Source organism: Rissa tridactyla, chromosome 12, assembly GCF_028500815.1.
Source record: "Rissa tridactyla isolate bRisTri1 chromosome 12, bRisTri1.patW.cur.20221130, whole genome shotgun sequence".
NCBI classification, from domain to species: Eukaryota; Metazoa; Chordata; class Aves; order Charadriiformes; family Laridae; genus Rissa; species Rissa tridactyla.
Genome location: NC_071477.1, coordinates 5,053,268 through 5,071,475, shown reverse-complemented (window position 1 = coordinate 5,071,475; position 18,208 = coordinate 5,053,268). Strand labels below are relative to the sequence as shown.

At 59.4% G+C, this 18,208-nt stretch overlaps 1 protein-coding gene across 1 annotated transcript; it reads left to right on the top strand.

The window, feature by feature from the left end:
* The first annotated feature begins 9,323 nt into the window (after positions 1–9,323).
* On the top strand, positions 9,324–16,310 carry PSMF1 (proteasome inhibitor subunit 1). The gene is made up of 7 exons (XM_054218651.1): positions 9,324–9,552; positions 10,494–10,646; positions 11,231–11,313; positions 11,978–12,163; positions 13,674–13,727; positions 15,787–15,945; positions 16,077–16,310. Exons 1-7 carry the CDS (start codon positions 9,424–9,426, stop codon positions 16,126–16,128), a joined length of 816 nt encoding a protein of 271 aa, XP_054074626.1. The 5' UTR covers positions 9,324–9,423; the 3' UTR covers positions 16,129–16,310.
* The last annotated feature ends 1,898 nt before the right edge of the window (positions 16,311–18,208 follow it).

Sequence of the window (18,208 nt, the reverse complement as noted above, 5' to 3'; positions counted from 1 at the left end):
GTGCCCTCATCTCGACCACTCCATCCATCCATCCATCCATCCATCCATCCATCCATCCATCCATCCATCCATCCTCGCTCTTCCCTGGCTGTTTGTCCTACAGCGCAGAGTTGGCCACCCATCGCGATGGTGAAGTTCCAGCACCTTCCTGCGGGCAGAAGGAACCTCCTGCCGTGCCCCCAGTCCTGGCCCGGGGGTGCTCCGGGATGCAGAGGGTGAACCAAGGGACCTGATGCTGCTCAGGGCAGGCACAGCCCCTCGGGGACGGGGACTAAACCCAGGTCACCTCTTTGCAGAAGGAGAGATGCTTCTATGCCCAGGCCTTTCCTTTGGTATGACTTTCGCAGACCTCCCCAAGAATGGGGGGTCCTGTGAGGGTGGTGGAGGTGCTCCCCGTGGGTGGGGGTCTCCGGGGTCCCGGCCTGGCGGCACTTGCCCACTGAGGGCCAGGAGCAGGACCGCGCCGCGGGAGCTCGGCTGGTTCCAATCATCAGCATTGGGGAAAAATACCAAAATATTGTGATGAAAGAGTGATGTGTGGCACGGCCTCCCCCGGGTGCAAAATGCCTCCTCCCATGGGGAAAGGGGATAATTAGAGGTTACTGATGTTCTCGGATCTTTAACAATGCTGGTTTGCTAATTTGAGCCCCCCCCCGCCTCCCTGGAAGACCACACAGCAAACCCTGAGCTCCCAGCAGATGCCCACCGCACCTCCTGCCTCCCCCTGAGCCTCTCCCGGCCAAACCATCCGCAGCGGGGCCAGCAGCCACTCCCTGAGCCCAATCCACTCCCAGTTTCACTGGGGACACGGGGACATCCCTCTGTCCCCACGTGGGGACGAGCCCCGGTCCGTGTAGCTGATGGCGGGGCTGGGTGCGCCCAGGTTTGCAGCGGGTTTGGGGTGTGCCGGGTCCGTGGCCGTCCCAACAGCATCGCATTGAGTTCCAGACTCAACCAAACAACTGGAGGCCAGTGAGACCACAAACAAATAGGATTTGATTTGATTTTTTTTTTAAAGCGTATTTTTTTCCTGAAAAAAAAACCCAAAAAAACAAAGAGAAGAGGAAAACTCATATTTCCCATTCATGTGAAAGGAATTTGCCAGCGCGCGGGGGAGAGAGCGATGCTGAGGGTCCTTTGGCCCGGAGAAGCCACCACCCTGTGTCTCCGGTGACAAAGAGGGGCCGGAAGGTGCCTGGCGGGGGCATCTTCATACCTGGACACCTGCCGAGGTGTACAGGCCGGGGAGACCGAGCCCTTGTAAAGGCTGCAGCTCCCTAAACCAGGATATTGGGAAGAGGCAGGACAGCACGGCACGGCCGGGGCTCAAGCCCCAGCGCTGCCAGGGTGTAAATGCTCGGCAAAGAGGCAGCAGCTTTCAGCCAAGGCTTCGGGAAGGAATTTCAGAAAGTTCTTGGTGTGGCCTCTATTTTCCTAGAACAGATCAAGAGCTGGGCTCTGCTCTGCTCAGAAATCCTCTCGCTTCTTTTTGCCAAGTTCCCCAGCGGGGCCGGAGGAGCGGAGCTGTGCTGAGGAGGCTTCAGCATCCTGGGGCTTGGGAGAGGTTCTGCATGGGCAGAGGGATGTGGTGCACAGAGGGACCATCGGGTTGGCACTTGCATCTCTGCATCCCCGCACCCCTGCCTCCCTGCATCCCAAAACCCTTGCAACCCCACAGCTCTGCATCCCTGCATCTCTGCATCCCCACATCCCTGTGTCTCTGCATCTCTGCCTCCCTGCATCCTTGCATCCCTGCATCCCAAAAACCCTTGCACCCCCACATCTTTGGCATCCCTGCATCCCCACATCCCTGCCTCCCTTGAAGGCTGTGCTGTTCCCATTTTATTCAAACACCCTCTGTCATTCTTCCCAGTTGGATGATGCTCTTGGTTCTCCAGCAGCATCCTACTGCACTGGGCATCCCAGTACGCAGCCCTGGCATCTTATTGCTCTCATTCAAAGTTAGGCATTCACTGAATTCTTCCTTTTCCTTGTTATTAATGGAGAAATCCTGTTGCATAATTATTTTCCACATGGGTGCAAAAGCCTCCAGGGAGATGGTGCCAGGAGGCCGGTGCCATCCTGGTCCCTGTCCCCATCCCCGGAGCGGGGCCCTCCTGCGCCTCCTGGGGGCAAGGGTGGCTGCCGGGTGGAGCGGAGCAGCAGCGTCAGTGCACGGCCAGTTCCCAGTTTGCACCAGCCTGAAACAATGACGATGACAGTGGTAGAAATAAAGAGATGAAAAATGTGTCTGCGATTTTAATGAGCTGGAAACACCCAGCACAGGGGACGGAGGGGCGGGAGGGCGGCTCCCGGCCGGCCATCGCCACGACGCTGCATGCCCCGGCAGCGAAAGGGGTCCCTAATGCTTCCAAGATGTGGAGCCCTTCACGGGGGGCAGCTCGGCTTTCTGCAGCAGTCGCAGCTCAGGGGAATAATTGGGAAGATTATCGCGTTGGAAATCGCTCGCAGGGGAGGGTGGATTCAGATAGCCCGGCCGCGGGCTTTCATGTCTGCAGCAAACAATTGTTCTGGGTTGGAACCGCAGGCGGGGGGTCGGTGGAGCCCCGTGGCCTCGTGCGAGGGATCCCTGCCCCGATCCGGCACCGGGAGCGAAGGAAAGGGAAAGGGTGAGCCACGCGTCTGGTGGGAACAGCCACAGCCACCCAGTACTTGGCAAATGGCAGATCCTGCTCCGGCACCAGCTTCAGGGGAGCCGGACACATCTATCCCAGCGCCCGGTGCATGGCAGCGCCAGGACGGGGGGGAGCAGGAGGGTGGCATCTGTGCCAGACTGTCCCCAGCTCCCGCGATAACAGAGGCAGCAGTGGCTGGTCCCAGCGCCAGCCCGTGGCTGGTCACCTTCTCGGGCTCTTTTCCTTTCTTCCCTGGGATTTTGTCCTACTTTTTTTTTTTTATTTAAGATTTTTCATAGTCTTTTAAACCCTGTAAAAATTTAATACAAAGGAAATTAAAAAACCCAGAGGAACTATTCTCAAAATAATTTCACAATCCGCACATATCCCTCAGCAAATTTAATTTGTAGGAAATAAAGAACAAAATATGACAATAAAGGGCTTCTAAACAAATCCTAATGCTTTACATGTGTAAGTGCAAATGCCACGCCTGTGCGCAGGCACCCGGCGGAGGTGGGTGGCACGGTGGCCGGGGGCCACGGCTCTGCCACCCCCAGCCTGGCCGGACGGCACTGCCGGGGGTCCCTGTCCCCCCGCGGGTGGCTGGCAGGAGCCAGGGGGGTTTTGCTGCCCCAAACATCACATCAAACCATGGCCCTTGGCTGAGCACGTCCTCCTCCTGGCCTGGCAGCTCCAGCAGCAGCGCTGAGAGCGCATCCCACTGTAGCAGCCCAGTTTGGGGCAGTTTCCTACCAGTTAATGGGGAAACCTTTGAAGGATCCAGATCAGCCCTGCCAGGGTGTCAGACCCGCTGGAGGATGCTCTGGGCACACGGGGTGAGCCGGGGACCTCCCACCTCACAGCGATGCTCAGGGCATGGCTTCCCGGGGGCCACCCGGCACCTTGGTGTCTCGGTGGCACGAGGACATGGGGGCTTACTGCAGCCCTCATCCTCACCGCTCCCCCGCGCGCACCCAACACCGTCCAACCCCACAAAGGCACCTCCTTCCCCGCACGTTCTTTGTCCAGCTTGTGGCCCTGCTTCTCCCCCTTCATTTTTTCCCCCTTCTTTTTAATAAACCTGGCATCTGGAGTAGAATTTTCCCTTTAAACACCCAGCCTCGCATTTTAGTGACTTTTATTCCGTGTCTTAATTAGCATACTGGAAAAAACATCAATTGTTACCTACCATGGGCACACAGGTACCGCAGGCTGCAACGGCAGGAGGTGCTCCCCCAGCGCTGCGCACACAACTCTGCGTGCCCTCGGGGAGGGTGAATGCCAGTGGCACAGGCTGCACCATCACCCTGCCCTCAAGCCAGACAACGAAACCCACCCCGTGATGGAATTTTGCTGCCTCCATCCCCTCCCCGACAGTGCTCAGGGTCTCCGGGCTGCCAGTACTACTGGCAGGTCGCTGCTTTCCAGGTGCCCAGGTGGCTCTTTCCCAGCTGCATCCGTGATGCTGTGGCATCGGTAGCCTGGCAGCCAGCACCGCGGCAGGGCTGGAGCAGGGCACAGACCCATTTTGGGGTGTAGGAGGGGGCTGTGCATGGTGGGGCCGGTCGATGCAGGAGCTGGGGCTCACCCTGCATGCAGAGACGTGGTCCTCCCCGCTCTGTCCTGCACTGTGGGTCACAGGGCAGAGCCACCCCGACCCTTCGCCAGTGGGGAAATAGGGGATGTTTGGGGGTTTGCACCCAAATTGCTGTTGCACTGCTGCACTTGCACACGGGCGCTGCTCTGGGGGGATCTGGGTGCTCTCCCTGGCCCAGACCCCCCATCCCAAATGGCTACCCTTGCTGGCTCACCATGGGCCAGCCCAGTCCCTCGTGACCAGCCGCCCTGCTCCCCCCTCACCATCCCCAGCCCCACCGGGCAGCACGTCAGGCCGGTTTCGTCAGGGGGATATTCGCCACCAGCTCCTCAGAAGAAAGGCGAGCGCTTACCCAACAGCACTGCGCCGGGAAGCTGATACTCCCCGAGAACATTGCCTCATACCATCCGTGCGTGCCTGGGATGGGGAGAAACGCCGGGGAGCTGCGAACGACATCCAAAAATGAATGTACTGTCTGCAGCAGCGCCGGGGCAGCAGCCTGGGGGGAAGCGACCGCCATGTGTCATGGAAGGAACTGCAAAGGAAAGGGTCTTGTGAGGATAGCGGGAGCTGCACCGCGGGAGCAGGCTGTGCCGTCCCTGCGGCTCCGTGGGCTTCGTGCAGCCTCTGAAGTGCTCCGGGACGAGCTCAGGATGGGACCAGCTCTTCCTCCACATGCGGTGCCTCCTCCTCCTCGCCCCCGCTGTGGAGGGAAGGTGTTGCCGGCTCTGGGATGGGGTCCCAGCCTCGGGGTGGCATCTGCTCGCTCCAGCCTTTGATGCTCTCCGCAGCCGACGTGGCCTGGGGCATTCCCCCGCCGTACCCGGAGCAGGGAGCAGTTTTGCATCCCGGCTTTGCCGCCGGGCCCCGGGCAGCGATCGGAGGCAGAGCCCGCGCAGGCAGCGCAGACAGGCAGCTCGTGGGCAGGGCGCTGCCCGTCTGGGCGCTGGGGGGGCCCGGCAGCCAGCTGGTCCCCGCTTTGATGTGGGGTCCCTCCGGCTCCTCACAATGCAACCCGGCTCAGCCTGCAGACTGGGGCGGGAGTGAAGCAAGGGTGATTGATGGTCTTGTTTTGTTCCTCCAAGGCTGTCCTGGGCCATTCGGATTCACGTCCGAGGTCCCTCGAGAGCAGAGGGGGGATGGCAGCATCCACCCGGGCTGCAGGGGTGGGGATGGTGGGGTGCAGGCTCCGGCCGAGGGCAGCGGGTTGGGGGACCGGGGTTGCTGCTGCCCTCTGGGCTGCTTGCTCAGGGGTTTTGAGCCGTCTGTGCCTCAGTTTCCCCATCACCATTGTCCCTTTGGAAGGTGTTGGTGTCTCTGAATGACGCACGTCCCATGAAACCATCCCTGTTACTCCCAGGCATGTCAGGCATCCCCTGGATTAAGGCAGGCAAAGAGAGCAGCAGGAGCCCCACCAAGGGTAAAGCTCATTAGGACTCGAGCGTGTTGACCTCCAAAAAATTGAGTTTAGCTCCATCCAGTTGATGAGTCACAACTGTGTTTGTGCATCGCGCTCCCTGCAAGCAAGGTTTCCACCGCAGAGCTAACAGGCTTTTCTGGGAAGCAGTGGGGCTCTGGGCTTCCTAATTATTTTCAAACCCTATTGGCAGCATCCCTCCGATGGGGATTATGCCTGCTCGAAGCACAGCACTCCAGCATGTTCGGAGTCCTGAAAGTGCTAATTGACTTTACGTTTGGCCTCGCTGCTGAGAGCCTGCTCTCTCGCAGCCCCGGTGCCTCCTCCTGCTACTGCGGCGAGCCCGCCCGCATGTGGTTTGAATTTCTTCCCCGGAGAAAAACCCCCTTTCTCCTGCCTCAGTGTCATCTTTCCCTGGAATTGAGTTTGGGGGAAAGGAAGAGGAGGCCAAATTTTCACGGAGTGACTACCTCCCCTTTCAAGGCGATGAGGGGATCCCCATGAAAGCGAGGGGCGAAGCTTGTCCCAGGAGCCACCAATGCCTGGTCCTTCCTGATATCCCTTGGCACGGAGATTTTGGTCATCTTCAGGTGGCTCCTCACATGCCAGTAAACCTCGGGTGGTTGAGCAGAGCATGGAGGAGGCGGCCCCAGCACTGCTGGCTCGCCCTGCTCTGCAGTGGGGGATCCCTTCCTTCTTTCCTTCCCTCTGGCTGTGAGCTGGGAACTGCTGCCAGTACAGTGCAGTGTGGGCAGCCCGGTAGGAAACACGGCGGTGTTGTCCCCCGGTGCCCAGCACTGCTCGCCCCAGCTGATGTGATGCACACGGGCTTTCCCATCCATGGAAAAGGAGCAACAGTGAGCTGATCCTGAGGGAGGGATGATGCTCTCAAACAACGGCAGCCCGTGACACCTGAACATCAGCCAGGGATTATCCACAGCCCCTCTCTGCCTTCTCCCACGGGGCGCTGAGCCATACCTGGTACACACAGCATGGCACAGGGGTGAGCCAGTTGCCCCGGCTGTGCCGGCTGACGTTCCCAGCATGGAGGGCTCAAGAACTGCCAGCGGGGCGGGCGATTGGGAAATCTGTTTCTTCTTCTGCTCGTTACGACACCGCAGTGAGCGCATCCACCGGGAGCAGTGAGGCAGTGGAAAAGTATGAAGGTCAGGGGAGGCTGTGGTTTGTGTGACGGAGGTGACCCCGGCTGATGCATCCTTCTACCTGCTCCGAGCACCACCGCTCTGCCGGGGCGGCTCCAGCCACCGCCTCCCCTGGGACATCACCTCCGGCCCCACTCCTGCCAGGAGCCAGCTCTCCATGAGCCACAGGGCCCCATGGATCCAATTCCCAGGTAAAAGGGGAAGGAAAAGGGCCACATGCAGCTTGCCCTGCATTTCCACGGGCAGGAGGGTGGTACAAGAGCCAGGCACGGATCTTCACGAACGCATGCAGGCGTTTGGGGCATCAGCTGCTCCGGGGGCTTCGCTCAGCTCTCGCAGCATCGCTCCCATTCCCAGCTTTGCTCTGACTGCTCTGATGACGGTACCGGCATGGCCCGTCTGCCAACGTGACGCACTTGCCTTGCAGCACTAACGAGCCGGCTCTGCAATCCTCGTCACCTCATTAATGACTTGGCTGCTGTGTCCCAGCCAGGGCTGTGCTGTCCGCTACCTCCCACATAGCTTGCAGGCCCCTAACTCGCATTAGGGGAGCTGCTTTCATGTGGCCAGTGGTTTTCATCATCAACGAGCCACAGAACGAGTGAGACGATGGAGCAGAGGAAGGAGCCGATGGGGAGCCAGGCGGCGCGGGCCGGCGTGGCGAGGCACCGCGGGCACTGGAAAGGCAGCTTTGATGTAGTGGCCACCAGCCCCGGGGCTGCGGGCTCAGGTATGGCGGGGGCCCGGCTACGAGGAGGGTCCCGTGGTGAGGGGACACATGGAGACATCCCGCTGTACCCCATGCTGTGCCCACGGAGGGGCTGCTCAGGCCAGGCGGTGGGTCTCAGCACCAAAAGTCACCCCTCGTGTGTGGTCTGGGGCAGCCAGCACAACATGGGGAGGGGAAAATAAATTAAGGATGGATGCGGAGGTGATCCCACAGGAGGACAAGCTGATGGCTGGACAGGAGCGCGCAGTGATGGGTGAGAGGGTGGGCAGCAGACAGTGGGTGAACGGAGGTGGCAGCAAGTTGGATGGAAAAACAAAAGCTTGGTAAGCACTCGGCATGGCTTCTGTGCCATTCCTGCCGCCTCTCGCCCCACTGACGCACCGCCAGCTCCCGCCATCGCCGCTCCCAAACACCCACACGCTCCTGCACCTGCAGCAGGTCCACAGGCAGGGCGGGAAGCTCATCAGTGACGCTGGGATACAGGATTTGGGATCGGGTTTCTAGAAGGAGACCCAGGATTTCAAATTCTGCCTCAGGAGGGAGCATTCGAATGAAGCTACCGGGGTACCCGCCTCACCCACCCAGGGACGGGCTGTGCCGGGAAAGTGAAATGTGGATGCCGTCAAAGCCTGCAACCGCGGCTGCTGCCCGTGGGGCGGAAACGCTGCCTGCTGCTGTGAATCACAAGCCCAGCGCTGGAAAAGCTCCGGCTGAGACATTTCCTGCTGTTCTCATCGCATCCCCATCCGATGCCTCCCTCCCTTGCGAGGCTCCAGCGCTGAAATCCTGGCCCCGTGGAAAATCAGCGGTAGCTTTCCTGCCGAGTCCAGCACACCAGCGCGGCTCACTCGGTTTTCAAGCCGTGGCCATCTTACACGGAGCCGGGACTGGCGGGGGAAACGGGGAGAGGTGCTCCCCGGCCAGCGCGGCAATGATTCGTGGAAATGGCAGGCCCCCCGGTCTGCAGTCAATTGTTCAGCTTCAGTGACTTCTTGAGAGGGAAACGGAAAGAGCGGACAGTGCGAGTTAATTAATTGATGCATAATGAAGTCAAGATGAGCGTCCCCAAGGAGCTGGAGCTTGGGTTGGGAAAGCAGCACACAATGGTGTTCCCCGACATGGGGCTGCTTCACCCCAAGCCACAGCCTCCTGCCAGCTGCACCGAGGACACCAGCAGGAAAAAAAAGCCCCTGAATACCTTTCAGTGGCAACTTTAACAGAATTTAGGTGTTACAAATACTGTGGCACAGAGAAAAGGAGCTGCGGGAGAAATGAAATAACCCTGCTGATGGCCACTGGGTGCTTCCGTCCCTTTGGTCACAGGGAAAAGGCTTGCTATGGCAGTGGACACGGAGCTTAATGCTTTTCTAACAAGCATTGAGGAAGAACCAGGGGCAGGGGAAAGGCAAGGGAAGGGGATGGGGATGAAGAAGGACATGGGGATGGGGAAGGGGATGAAGGAGAGGGGGATGGAGAACGGGAAGGAGAAGGGGAAAAAGAAAAAGAAGGGGATGAAGAAGGGAGGGTCGGGCAGATCCCAACCCGCAGTCTGCCGCACGGTGTCGGCGGGCAGAGACCCCTCGGCGAGGCCGGTCCCTCCCGCTGTGTGAATAAACATTAAATTCCTCCGTGGACGAAGCCCCCATTCACCCCCCGCGGCGGCCTGAGCCGCCGGCCGGGCCCTCGAAGGAGGCGGGCCCAGGCCCAGCGCGGGGATCGGGGGCCCTCTAGTGAGGGGCGGCCCGATCCCGCCCCAGCCTGCCCAGCACGGCGCCCCGCTCCGCACAGCGGGCCCGGCCCGGCCTTTGGGGCCTTGCCCGGGGCGGCACCTCCGTGGGCCAGGCCCGGCCCGGCCGCGCCTGCTCGGTGCTGCGGCGGCCATGGCGGGGCTGGAGCCGCTCTACGCCTGGGCGCGAGCAGCCATCTCCCGCCCGCAGGACGCGCTGATCTGCGGCGTCCACTGGGAGCTGGTCCGGCACGGCTACCGCTGCCTCGGCGCTGGCGACCAGGTACGGGCCGGGCCGGACCCCGCTGGGCTCCGCCGCCGCGGAGGCCGTGTAGGCCGCGGCCAAGCCCCGGCCTTTCCTAGCGCCGCTCGCCGCCGCCGCTCGGCCGAGCCCGAGGCCCGCTGCCGTGGGGTGGGGGAGCCATGTGGCGCCAGGGGTTTCGGAGGCGCCCGGGGCAGTGCGGGGTCTGAGGAGTCTCAGTGCTGCTGGGGGGGTCCGGAGCAGGGATCTGCGGTGGTGGGTCTGCGGGGGACCCGGTGCTGGGGTTGGGGGGGTGTCAGTGCTTGGGGTCAGTGTGATAGCAGGAATGGGGCCGGTGCGGTGCTGGGGGGATCCTGGTGCTGGGGAGGGGGGGGCACCTTCCCAAAACGTGGGTGTCCAGTGTAGTGTTGGGGGGAAATGTGGTGCCAGGGAGTCCCCGTGCTGGGAGCCTGGTGTGGTGCTGGGGTCTGTTGTGAGGATGCCTGGTGTGGGGCTGGGGGGCAATGGTGGGGGTGCCAGGGCACTGTCTTGGGAGAGAACCCCCCCAGTACTAGAGGAGGGAACAGTGTGGGACAGTTCCCCCTGGCAGCACCACTGTGGGGCTGGGAGAAACAGGACGATAGCCTTCCGTCCTGCCGCAGACAGCTCTGTCCTGTGCTGGGGAGCTGAGGTGCCAGGCAGGGAAGAGCATCATCCCTCAGTCTGGGTCTTTGTTGCCTTCTCCATCTAAGTAAAGGGTGGTTGCGTTCCTCCTGTTCCAGCGCAGGGACCTTGTGTGAGACTGTCAGGCAGGCAGGGCCTGCCCGTAGAAAATAACCCCCTCCTCCTGCAGTTGAAACGTGGAAGGCACTGAGAGATCCTCACTAGGAGACCTAGATCCCCTCCCAGGTCTCTGTGCAGACATATTCTGTGGCATGCTGGGTTCATGGGCAGGTCTCAGCAGCATCTCTGTCCTACTGTAGCCAGGTCCTGATGAAAGGAAGTCGGAGCTGCTGCCCACTGGCTGGGAAGCCAACAAGGAGGTGTATACGCTGCGCTACAAGTCCACAGACGATGCCCGTGAGCTGCTGCTGAAGGCCATCATGGTGGAAGACAGTATGATCCTCAACGTCATGGTGAGCACCCAGGCTGGTCCCTGCGAGTTTGTGGTCCTTCAGGTGCGGCGGCTGCTGCCACACAAAATGTGCAGAGAACAGCAGGGCCCATTTCTTAAATTTTTGCTGTTACTTGTTCTACCTTGCAGGGATGTTTGTCCCTTGGGATGGGGCAGGGGGTGTTAGGGGCTGCAGACCTGCCTGCGCAACAGATGTGACCCAGCGTGAAGCTCGTCAAACACCAGCTGCATTGGAGAAGCGATGCAGTTTGCCTTGCACACTCTGGCCCAGGAGCTGCCTCTTTTGTGTGCCCTTCCCAGCTTAGAATTTATCTGTAGATCTCTTCTGTTCTCCACAAGCACCTGGCCAGACTGGTTTTGCTCAGTCTCTCAACCTTTGCAGCCTGGATTGGGAGAATGGGCAGGGAGAACCTCGCTGTACACTGGAGTTTGTTTTTCCTGGGGATTCGGGCACAGCAGAGGGACAGGTGATCCCGTTTCTTGTGTCCCAAGCCTCCAGGCCCCTGGCTGTGATTGCACTTGCTCCTTCTCTCATTCCCTGCTCTGCCAGGCTACTCACTCTGTGTCTCACCTGTCTTTTGCCAGGATCGCAGTTCGCAGAAGGTGGCAGATGTGACCTTGGCGGTGGCCGACTATATCAACCCGGAGCACCTGGACAATTTCCACATGTAATCTCAGTCTCCTGGCACTTTCTGTGGGAGAAAATGTCCCACTGGCATGGGGAAGGGGGGCAGAGACCAAGTTAGGAGGAGACTGGGGGACTTTCCTCCCCAGTACAAGCCCCAAGGACAGCCAGCCAGCCCTGAAATGCAGCCAGAGCTCCTTCCTCTGCACTGCTGGCAGGCAAGAGAGATTTAAGGGATAGCGGGACCATGGGTCAGAGCCCAGGGGGGAGCCACCCCACCTGGGAACGGGCTGGGGCAGCCCAGCACTTTTCTTTCCAGAGCACTGCTTGCCTGTCTCTGTTGGGTGGACACTGTCCAGCAGTGCTACAGCTTCAACTGTGGACTGGACACCCTGTAGCCTTGCTAAAGACCAGTGCCATGTGCTGTGGTTTCCTCCATTGCAAACTGGTCGGGTTGTGGCCACGGCACAAGGGATTTCCCTGGGTTGGGTGGCACCTCTGCCCTCTCAAACAGGGTCAAGGCTTTGGTGCCACTGAATGCTGTTACCCTTTCCTGTCCCCTCTGTGCTGCCTTCTGGGGGCATGTTTTGTGCCAGGGATGCTTTGGACTTGTCTGTCCCCTCACCACTCCTCTCACAGCCTGTCCAGCACTCGCACTCAGATGTTCTGGCCTCCCCAGCCCACCACCTTGCCTCTCCTCCCTGCAGGGTGTACAAGAACACTGAGGAGCTGAGGACAAGGATTGCTTCAGGCATCATCGCTCCACTCGGTGGCCCCACAGAAAAGGCCAAAAAGGAGCCCAAGGCTGAGAAGAAGGATGCTGACTTGCCCCGGGATTACGACCCCCTCAGGGTCCCTCCCCGGCAGCCAGCAGGCACAAGAGCACCATCCTGGTGAGTAAAGAGTGGGTGGCTGCTGACGGTCGTCCGTTAGAAGGAATGTGGTCCTGGCACAGCTCTCTCAACTTCACCTCTGGTCCCTGTCTGTGCTATGGGGAGCAAAGGGCATCCAAACCCTTCTCAGCCAGTCGCAGCCTCGTTGGCCACGTGCTTGGGTTTGATTTAAGTTGCCTACTGAGGGATGGCCGGTTCTGGAGCTGTGTGTTGGTATGAACCTCCTTTGGCATTGCCTGGGGGTGTAGCTGGAGACCTGCAGAGCCAGGAGGAAGAGGGCAAGCATGCAGGGCTGGGGGAGGGTGAAGGGTGGAAGGAGGGAGACCCTGCTCTGTGCTGGTTGAAGGACCATCAGGGCTCCGTGTCTGGGAGAGCAGGGACAGCAGTGGGAAGGATGGTGCCGTTGTGGGGCCAAGCAGCCTCCGGGAGGGACGTCAGAGCGCTGGGTGTCAGATTGAGCTGTGGGGTCTGTGCTCAGGGGAGAGAGCGTGTGGTGGGTGCAGCTTGGCACAGAGCTGTGGCTGCCTCTAAACCTCCTGCCTGCTGTGGCCAGTAGAGCTGCCCTCCCAGGACGGTGCACCCAGCCAGGGCTTGGGGCCAGCCCAGGAGGTGCAGGCTTGGTGGAGGGGAACAGAGACCTCTTCTCCTTGCTCTACTGACCCTGCTTTCCCTTTGAAACCCTTTGCTGGCAAAGCAGGGGAGAGAGGACACATGGCACCCACTTCACCGTCCCTCCCTGGCCCCCTCGCGCTCAGCCATCCCTTATATGCGGCGGGTGGGCTCCCCCCTCTGTCCCCACACAAGTTGTAATCCCCTTTGACTGGAAGTCAGAGACACTATGGTGGCTCTGCCTTCTCTTGGGAACTGGCCATGGCTTCTGCCTTGCGTGTCACCTCTTGCTTCTTTAACCCCACTGCTGTCTGGTGGTGCTCAGGGTGCGTGATGCTCCTCGGGGAGGCCTGGTCAGACAGGCTGGAGCTGGGCACGGCTTTGAAACCATGTTATTGGCACATACTATTGGCAAGGAGATGTGACGGCTGGCTGCAGGCTCACTGCCCGACTGTCCTCGCGCTCCTGGAAGCAAGACTGTCATTGTGTCTCCAACTGAGACACACTGAAGAGCCTGGCATTACCTGACACTGTTCAGGGAGCCCCTGGCATGGAAACTCCCAGTGTCCACAGACAGCTCCAGCCTGGAGCAGTGGGAACAGCGGGGACCCCTTCATCTCAGCGAGCTTCCCACAAGCCTGCCACGCGCAACGGTGCGTCCACAACCAGCTGCACCCTGAAGCAGGGAATGCTGCATCCTGGGCATGGGGTGACTCCCGACACCAGCCTGCTCACACAGGGTCCTGCAGGCTCCAGGGCCCTTTGGGTGCTGCAGGGCTTGCTGTGGTACAGCACCCATGAGCACGGCTGTCTGCACTGTCCTGCCTGCTTGCTTGCTTCTCTTCGCTCCACATAGCCACGCTCTGCTTCACTGAATGTCTCTCTGTACTCTGTGTTTCAGGCCTTCCCCCTTGAGTCCCTTCGCTGTTGGTGGGGAAGACCTGGACCCGTTTGGGTGAGTATGGCTGTGAGAGGTTGTGCTTTGCTTGCCCGGGGACCATCCCCTGCTCTGCCCTTGGGATGTGTGGAGGGTGGCTGGGGACCTTCTCTGGAACAGCTGGAGTCCGCCTGGCTCAGGCGTCCAGCAAAGTGTCTCTAAGTGCGGACGGCGGTGGGACAGTTGCGCAGTGCAAATTGCAAGGGACCCATTGACAGTTGCTAATCCTCAATATGGTTCTAATATCGTAATAAGATCCCGTCTCTTGCATAGATGATAGGTTGCAATCTGCGTCTGTTTAATAATCAGCTTGTATTCATTTAACATGCAGTAATTCCTTCAGTAAATCAAAGCTGAATACATCGTTAAGTGAATGTAAGCCTCTAATTTAAAATGTTACCAGCTGCCGTGTCTACAGCCTAGCAGTCTGGAGAAGGGAAGGCTTAAAGCCGAGTCCACAGATTCTGGAGGCCCAGTTGTGAGCCTCCCGGCTGTCTGAAGCACTTGAGAGAAAGCCTGGGTAAAAGCAGGGCTGTCTGGGGGACTGATCTTCACAGATATGTTTCTGAGTCTTTGGTTTGGTTGGGCAAGGAGAACCTGTCATTTTACATTCCAGTTAAAAGCACATAGTCAGACAAAAGACAGCTCTTGGAGTCATTGCAGAGCGTCCTGTGGCCCATGGGAGTCCTCTTTGGAACCACTCTCCTGTGGGGATCACATTTTTTCCCCTCTTGCAAGACTTAGTTCTCCATGGGTTTGGCTAGAAAAGGGCCCACTAAAAACATCCTGCCTGGCTGGAAGGAGAGGCCTGGAGCCTGGGTGGCTGGAAGGAAACTTGATATCACAAGGAGAGGGGGTTCATTTGGTGGGGGGACCCCGTTTCTCTTGCTACCTCCAGTCCTTCATTAGAAGTTTCTCTGTAAACGAAAAAAAGAAGATTGTAAATGGAAGCATATTTGTATGCTGACACCTGCCAGTGCTGGGGCTGGAGACCCAGACTCCCAGGCATATGCTCGTGGGGCCTGGCTGTCCTGGGGCACTTTGGGCAGCCGGCCTGGCGTAATGGAACTCATTAGCGCTGTTGTTAATGACTTGTATGATGGCAGCGGTGTCCAGAGGCTCCAGCCGAGTTTGCACAAAGCCGACCATGAGGAATGGCACTCACAGCGTGGGGCAGCTCCAAGGAGCTGCCGTGGTCAGCAAATGACTTCCAGGCAGCTCTTTGGAAAGGCTGGCGGGAGCCCCGGCTGCATCCGTGAGCTCTTGCAACACTGTGCAGGGCAGGATGTGCTGCTCGCCCAGGAGAGCAGAGAGCAGGGGTGGGAATACAAACCGTCAGCGAGGGCTAGCGGGTCCATCGCTTCCCCCAGGGACAGTCAGCGGCCCACCGGGATTTAGCAGCCATTGCTGGTGCCCTAAATGGCTCCTTGCAGGAACTGGGGGAAGAGGGAAGCTGCCTCTCCGTTATTCTGTGTCTCTTTTGGCATTGCCTTTGGGGAAGGCAGGCGGGCGAGGGCTGTTTCTTCCCTGTGCATGTCTCCAGATAGGCTTTGGGGTACACTGGCATGATGGTGCCCCGTGCCTAGGTGTTTGCTGGTGCCCTGGCTTGGGCATGTGCTTTGCAGCAGTGAGACTCCCACCTTAGCATGATGATGAGCCGTGATTCGCATCCTGCTCCTGACCTTGTGTTGTGGCGTAGTGCAGGCAGGTCTGCAGGCCGTGATAACCCCGGGCAGGAGCAGGGTGTGATGCATTCGGGTTCCCTCCTGTTGCAGACAGCAGCCTCCATGGGACGAGAATCAGATGCGCCTCAGCACTCTTATACATGCACACGTACACGCATGAAGCACTCTCTTACTGCCATGGGCTCACCTCACTGGCTCGTCAAGGCCAGTGTTGCAGATAGGTTAGGTTAGGGTTGGGTTAGGGGTGCTTGCCCTCCCACAGGCTGTGTGACAACTTAATCCCACATTCCCGTGCTCAGCATTCCTGCAGCAGAGGTCTGGCACAGGGACGCGCTTTGCTCCTCTCTCGCCAGTGCCAGTCTCATCTCCTTCTCTGTCTTTCCACTCCCCAGAGGTCGGAGTGGGGGAATGATCGTGGATCCTCTCCGGTCTGGCTTCCCACAGCCCGGCATTGACCCATCGTCGGGTATCCCAGGCCGGCTTCCCCCAGGAGCAGTTCCACCAGGCGCCAGATTCGACCCCTTTGGCCCATTAGGGGCTGGCAGACCTGGGTAGGTATTTGGCTGTGCCTGGTATCCCCACCCTGCTCTCCGGGCTGCCCTTGAATCTCCTGGCTGGTCCCTGTTGCTGTGGGACTGATCTCTCACTCCTGGTTTTGACTCTGCTCTGAATTTCTTTCCAGGCCAGATCCTGACCACCTTCCCCCTCCAGGCTATGATGACATGTTCATGTGAGGAGTCACCACATGGCTTCTCACGGCTGAGGCCAGAGCAGTCTCCTGGGAAGGAGGGGCGCTTTCCCCTCTTCACACCCCATTCGGTGGACTTCGATCTTTTCAGCAGTGTTTTTTTTCTCGCTCGGGGCCACCTTCCTGTGTCAGACCAGCTATAAAGGTTTCCCTGTGTGCAGAACAGAAGAGGAGGCAGTAGGTCCGTTTCTTTCCGTGCTCCTCTGAGGGTGCCTGGCCATTTGGACCCAGCTGAAGTGGTCCTGTCCGGGGTGCGTCCTGGTGCTCCAAGAAAAGCCCAGGTGCCGTGGGGTTTCCTCTGCTTCTCTGGGGTGGCACCGCTTTCACTGCTGGGGTTACACAAGCGGTCGATGCTGAGGAGGGAGCTGGCTTCTTGCCACTCCTGTGCTGGGGAGCTGCAATAGCCTGGCCGAAGGCGGCAGCCAGAGCAGGCTCCCCATGGAGAGATGCTCTTGCTCTTTATCCAAGTGAAGGGTTGATCAACGTGAAGGGCTAGAAGGCCCATCCCACGGGGTGTCCATGCGCAGACCCCCCGGCAGTGGTTGAGATGGGCTTCCGCATGGCTGTGCCCACTGGCTTCCAAGAGCACTAACAGCAATGCCTTTTAGCGTGCATGAGAAGAGAAATATATTGAATTCCTGGCCTCACCTTGCCCCCTCTCTTCCCCACAGCTGTTGTCCTTCATTCCTGGGGTACACGTGAAGCGCCACAGGCAGCATGGCGAAGGCTGCCCACTGGGCACCACGCGGGGCTGGGGTAGGAGGGAGGGTGCTCCTCCTGGACCTCCTGGACCAGCCAAGTCTAGCGTTGGCTCTCCAGGCACGACGGAGCTGAGTCCAGCACTGAACTGGGAGCCTTCTGGAGATGTGCATGGGGGGCTTGCTCGGGTGTGGGATTTGCTTTGCAGAAGGGGTTTATAGGAACATGTTTCCCTACCGTCAGTCCTCTTGCACAAGGCTGGTGTGGCTCTGCCTGGCTGAACGCTGCCAGACGGCTCGGGGAGGACGCGTGAGGTCTGTGTGGCTCAGCCTCCGGAGCTTTCTGGAAACCCCCTCCCTTCCCCGCAGCTCCCCCCACGTCAGTTAATTTTTGGGCTGTCCTCTCAGGGGTTCATACTATTTTTTCTTCTCATGGTTTGATTTCTTGGAAGGACGTTCATGAGATTGAAATAAAAACCTGACAACAGTGTTGCGTTGGTTCTTGCTGGGGGTGGCCCCCGCTGCTCCGCAGCCGCAGCCCCCTTCTCCCCACCATGAGAAGGGAAGCCCCAAAGGTGCCCTTGGGCTCCCTTGACGGGAGCTCTGCCTGGGCTCCCAGGGGCAGAGGATTCACGCTGGGAACCCGCTTTGTACCTTGCCTTGAGCAGCAGTGCTTTTACGAGATGATGTGACTGTATTAAGAAAATTAAGTGGAGAACAGCCTGGCCTTGGCTCTGGCTGCGCTCCTTGTGGTAATTGGCTCTCCGGGGTATTGAATGCTGTCGGTACGCTGCATGCAGCCTTGCTGGCATAAATAAAAAGGGGGAAGTGATCCCCCCTGTCTATCTCCTTTCCCCAAAGGCTTTTTCCTTTTAAAACCCCTTTGCCTACAAACGCAGCTAATAAAGCTGAGTTACAGCATGTGCAACCCCAGGGCTGCACGGAGGTGGGAGCGGGGAGGACCGGCCATAGAAATTCAACACTGGGGGCAGCTGGAGCATCCCTGGCATCTCCGCAGGGCTCTTGTGTGGACTCACGTGTTGGCAAGAGCTGATGTGAGCCCGGACCTGGTGGGAATGTGCCTGCTGCACGTCCCTGAGGCCTTTGGTGGGCAGTCCCACCCGCAGGCGCACAGAAGGGCAGTGGGCCATGCAGTGGCCGGAGCAGGCAGCGGCTGTGCTTGCAGCATGGGTGGGATGGGGAGAGACCAAGCGCTCCATGAGGCCATCGCTCCCGCTTGTCCCCTCCGGCTCCTGGGGCAGCCTGAGCCCATCCACAGCTTTGCTGCAGGAGAACGAGCCCCAGACCTCGCTGCGTGGGGTTGAGGGTGCCATGGGGAGAGGAAACAGCTTTGCCCTTATCAGAGAG

What these genes read in the sequence shown, in the direction of transcription:
- PSMF1 (XM_054218651.1), top strand. Translation starts at nt 9,424, where the DNA reads ATGGCGGGGCTGGAGCCGCTCTACGCCTGGGCGCGAGCAGCCATCTCC. An exon ending in GCCTCGGCGCTGGCGACCAG is followed by an intron (nt 9,553 to 10,493) that starts GTACGGGCCGGG and finishes GTCCTACTGTAG; the next exon opens with CCAGGTCCTGATGAAAGGAA. An exon ending in GTATGATCCTCAACGTCATG is followed by an intron (nt 10,647 to 11,230) that starts GTGAGCACCCAG and finishes GTCTTTTGCCAG; the next exon opens with GATCGCAGTTCGCAGAAGGT.